General features: G+C 43.2%; 1 protein-coding gene across 1 annotated transcript; it reads right to left on the bottom strand.

The window, feature by feature from the left end:
* Nucleotides 1-3,928: 3,928 nt before the first annotated feature.
* Nucleotides 3,929-4,558, bottom strand: LOC120700993 (calreticulin-like). Its single transcript, XM_039985172.1, has 3 exons — nt 4,547-4,558; nt 4,284-4,320; nt 3,929-4,197 (listed from the first exon to the last, which is right to left on the bottom strand). Exons 1-3 carry the CDS (start codon nt 4,556-4,558, stop codon nt 4,001-4,003), a joined length of 246 nt encoding a protein of 81 aa, XP_039841106.1. The 3' UTR covers nt 3,929-4,000.
* Nucleotides 4,559-4,886: the final 328 nt, after the last annotated feature.

Genomic DNA, 4,886 nt, shown 5'->3' with positions numbered 1-4,886 from the left:
GTGTTCTCGATGATCAAGAATGTGAAGGTAGTATTTGGAAAGGGTCCCGGTAGCCAACCTGTTCCCAAGGATGACCAGGGACATGTTCCAATGTGGAAGAAGAAGTCTATATTGTGGAACCTACCTTATTGGCAAGTCTTATAAGTTCGCAATGCAATTGATGTGATGCATCTGTCGAAGAATCTTTGCGTGAACCTACTAGGCTTTCTGGGAGTGTATGGTAAGTCAAAAGACACATTGGAAGCAAGGCGCGATATGCAGCAGCTAGCTGGGCGACAAGGCTTGCAACCTGAGAAGAGAGACAAAGGAGGCCACTATTTAAAACCTGCCAGCTATAATCTGAGCAAAGAGGAGAAGGAAAGTATATTCGATTGCTTGAACAGTATCAAGGTCCCGTCTGGGTACTCCTCAAATATACATGGCATAATAAATGTGAAAGAAAAGAAAATCCAAAACTTGAAGTCCCATGACTGCCACGTTCTGATGACACAATTACTTCCGGTTATACTGAGGGGTGTTCTACCGGAAAATGTGAGATTGGCAGTTGTAAAGCTTTGTGCGTTCATGAATGAAATTTCACAGAAAGCAATTAATCCAAATAATCTAATAAAGCTACAGAAAGACATTGTCGAATGTCTTGTCAGCTTCGAGATGGTCTTCCCACCTTCCTTCTTCAATATTATGACACACCTTCTAGTTCATATTGTGACAGAAATAACTATCCTGGGTCCTGTTTTTCTACACAATATGTTCCCTTTCGAGAGGTTCATGGCAGTATTGAAGAAGTACGTGCGTAAACGTTCTCGCCCAGAAGGATGCATTGCTAAGGGCTATGGAATAGAGGAAGTCATTGAGTTTTGCGTTGACTATCTTCCTGATCTCAATCCGATTGGGCTCCCCGTGTCACACCATGAGGGACGACTAAAGGAAAAAGGCACACTAGGAAAGAAATGTAATGTGAACATCCCTTGTAGTGAATTCAGCCAAGCAAACTTCACGGTTCTTCAGAATTCATCCAAGGTGGCTCCATATATTGATGAGCACATGAATATTATACAGTCTGAAAATCCACAGAAGAATCTTGCTTGGATTACACGCCAACATATAAAAACTTTTGACGGCTGGTTCAGACGAAAATTATTGGGCAATAACACAGTTGATCAAGAACTTCAATGGCTGGCTAGGGGACCATCAATCACTGTCCAACAATACCAAGGGTATGAAATAAATGGGTATACATTTTATACGAGAGCTCAAGACAAAAAAAGCACCAACCAAAGCAGTGGTGTCCGTATGTGTATAGTAAACAGTAATGGAGAAAAGAACAACTACTATGGTGTTATAGAGGAGATATGTGAACTTGAATATGGACCCATAATTGTCCCTCTGTTTCGTTGTGAATGGGTGGCTGGAGGAGGCGTAACGAAGGACCGGTTTGGGATGACCATAGTCGATTTTAAAAAGATTGGATATAAAGATGAACCATTCGTTCTAGCTAAGGATGTGACACAAGTGTTCTATGTGAAGGACATGTCGAGCAAACCGAAGAAGAAGTCGGATAAGACGCCTGAAGCAGACAAGGCTGGAAATGAGCCGAAACGGCACATAGTTCTTCCCGGAAAAAGAAAAGTTGTTGGAATTGAGAATATTTCGGACAATTCGAAAGATTATGACCAGATTGATGACCTTCCTCCATTCTCAGTTGACGTTGACCCTAGCATCCTCTTATCCAAAGAGGACACACCTTACTTACGCCGTGATCACGCTCAAGGCACTTTCGTCAAAAGGAAGATTATCAATGTTCCAGTAGATAATGATAATGAGTAGTAGTTTTATATAAGTTATATATTGAATTCTCTCAATCAGTGATGTAATGTAACGCACCGCATCGTATTTATCTCAATTCTCGATACTATTTGTCCAATTATGATACAATATCATCTTCAGATAATATTATATTTTTGCATGGTATAAATATTATTTATGTTCACTAATTTTGCATTACTAGAAGCATTGAAACATAAAATTACAAATAAATAATCAAGTAATATACGAATTAATTACATCATTGTATAGGCTACTATTGAAAAGTTTTTTGAATATTTTTGCATGGATCAAAATGAAATATTTTCAATTTATAACGAATAACAAAAACATATACACATATAAACCCTATAAGCTACACATAATTGATAATGGTTTCATATTCGTATATTTACATCAAAACGAAATGTTTTCAATTTATTGTGTTGATATAATTAATAATATGCTAAAAAAATTAAGATATATTATTTCTATATTATTCTAATTTTTAAGCCTATTACGAATAAATTAATCAATATTAAAAGTTTATTGTAAAAGGGAATTGATAGGGCAAATTTTTTGTTCCCGCCAGATGGAACACGTTAGTGCCGGCTGGTAAAACCAGCCGGTACTAACTTTTCACGTTAGTACCGGCTGGTTTTACCAGCCGGCACTAACCTGTACTGCTGACGTCATCGAGGGCACATTAGTGCCGGCTTATTAGGCCAGCCGGCACTAACCTTACCACCGCGCCCAACTATTCCCCTTCTCTCCGACACCTCACCAATTTCAGATCGACGTCGTCCGGCCGGGTGTGCCCCTGCTCCCGCGCTCGCTCGCCTGCGCCGCCGCCACCGCCATCCCCGGCCGCGCGTTGGTCCCCGACGGCCCTCGCCCCGCGAGCTCTGCCGCGCGTCGCGTCTTCCTCCTGCCCCGCGGTGCCGCACGCCTCATCGTCCTCGCGTCCCCCGCGCGTGCTGCGCCGGCGCCTCGTCCTCGGCGGCCCCGACGCAACGCCTGCCCCTACCGCCCCGGATCCTCGAGGTCGTCCTCGCATCCCCCGCCGCGCCGGCGCCTCGTCCTCGGCGGCCGCCTCGACGCTCTGCCCTGGCCGCCGCCCGGCCCCGACCTCGCTCGTCCCTGGCCGGCCAGTTGCCCCCACGCCGCCTCGGCTTCGCCGTCCTTGTGCCTGCGCCGCCCCTCGCCGCGCCCGGTCCGCGCTGCCGCCCCTCCTCATCCCCGTCGACATCCCGGCCGCGCCCTGCAATAGTGCTGTGCCGCTCAAGCAGTATTGCTGCACCCAGCTCTCAGTTTCAGAGCAAAGTAAGCAGACCATCGATCCTTGTTTGATTATCCATTCGCCACAGCTAAGTTTATTTACGGTTTCTATTTACGGTAAATTATCCATTCGCCACAGCTAAGTTTCAGAGCAAAGGATTCATAGGCTTGGTTTCTATTTACGGTTTACATCATAATAAATCGCCACAGCTAAGTTTATTTCAGAGCAAATGCTAGCTTTCCATTTGACCATTTGCAGTTGATGGATCATCATTCCTCTGGCAATTATCACATCAATATTGATTGATATTAGAATGGCATAGTGATCTGAACTTGATGTGATGATGTTTTCAACATGGTAATCATCAAAAAGTTGGATAAACTAACTGTCCATTTGCTACTGCTCGGTAATTAAAGTTTTAGTTGCAACCTGCCGGTAGCTTTGAATTGGTTTCCTTTTCCTGCCTTGGTTTATACAACTTCATGAATACAGCAACCTAGAAGCTTAACTAGGTTCTTGTGCTGCAGTTTTGCAATCAAGACTACTTCATTTCTGAATTCCTCCGTGCCTTGTCCAGAACCCTTGCTTAGTCTCTTAATAGCTATTTTCTTTGGACCTCTTCTCTTACATTTCCATACAAGGGCTGCTAATGCTAGTAGCAGCAGACATGCTATAATACAAAACCACTGTTATTTCTGAAGAAACACAAGAAAGTTCAAAGAGGGCAACCAATATCATAGCTATACCTTCTTAGCATCTGGGTCCTTGATTTTCTTTGGGGGAAGAATGTCCCAGTGCTCGTAGACGCTGCCTGTTTGCTTCTCTTCATTGTCAATGAGAATGCTGCAATAAAGAAGTACCAAGTTAACTACATTATAAGATAAATAGGGTGAAAGAGTACGAGAATTGAGTCCAAAGCTACCTGTAAGGTGTGTCGCCACCGAATTTCTTCTGGTCCACATCACCGCCAAGCAACTTTACATAACCACTTCCACAGTCCAGCTTCTGCTCGTGCTTCACTGAGAACTGCAGCACCAGGGTCTTATCCTTGTTGCTGAACTCAGGGTACTCTGCCGAAATGGCATAGAACCTGTAGTCCTCAGAGGTCTGGATACCTGCAACAAGAAACACAGTTCAGTACATAATAAACTGAAATCTCCAATCTTCCTCTCCAAGGTATTTAAAGGGATTGTGCATTCACCTTTGTCCTCAGCATCTCCATTCCATTTCCCAGAGCTCTGTTTTTTTTACTAATTGAGCCAAGTAATTCAGCAGCAAGATACAATATTTTTGCAAATATGTACATTTTATTGGTACTAGAAAATACTTAATGTTTTTTTATTGTTTCAGGTAGTGGAAATGGATCCTACGGATGAGTTAATGCACGAGCTCATTCGTGGTAGTACTAGGCACATAGCTTCAGAGTTTGATGAGGACGAGAACGATAGCAACCAATTTTTAAACTTGCATTATCATGGCGACGAGGAGCAAGATATTAGTGGGGAGGAAGAAGAAAATGTCGAGGAAGCCGAGGTATAAAAGTTTAGTGATTCTTTCAGGCATCAGGATAAACGTTTTGTCAATATATATGTTAGGAGCATGATATTGTTTGTGACACAAGCGGCCCAGCTGCGAACTATTTGTGTTATGTTGCTAGCTTTGTTGATGATTTCTGTCCTTGTGTAAGCAGTCGTGCTCCAGCTAAAAATTCTTATGCATGTTTCAGTCAATAATTATCGATCTGGAACCCTTGCTTGCGGGTTATGAAGGTTACGCATATCTGCCGCGACGTCCACTAGTTGCT

This window comes from Panicum virgatum, chromosome 3K (genome assembly GCF_016808335.1).
Source record: "Panicum virgatum strain AP13 chromosome 3K, P.virgatum_v5, whole genome shotgun sequence".
NCBI classification, from domain to species: Eukaryota; Viridiplantae; Streptophyta; class Magnoliopsida; order Poales; family Poaceae; genus Panicum; species Panicum virgatum.
Note: the sequence above shows the minus strand (reverse complement) of the source record. Positions and strands in the feature narration are given on the sequence as shown.

What these genes read in the sequence shown, in the direction of transcription:
- LOC120700993 (XM_039985172.1), bottom strand. An exon ending in TGGAGATGCTGAGGACAAAG is followed by an intron (nt 4,198 to 4,283) that starts GTGAATGCACAA and finishes TTCTTGTTGCAG; the next exon opens with GTATCCAGACCTCTGAGGAC.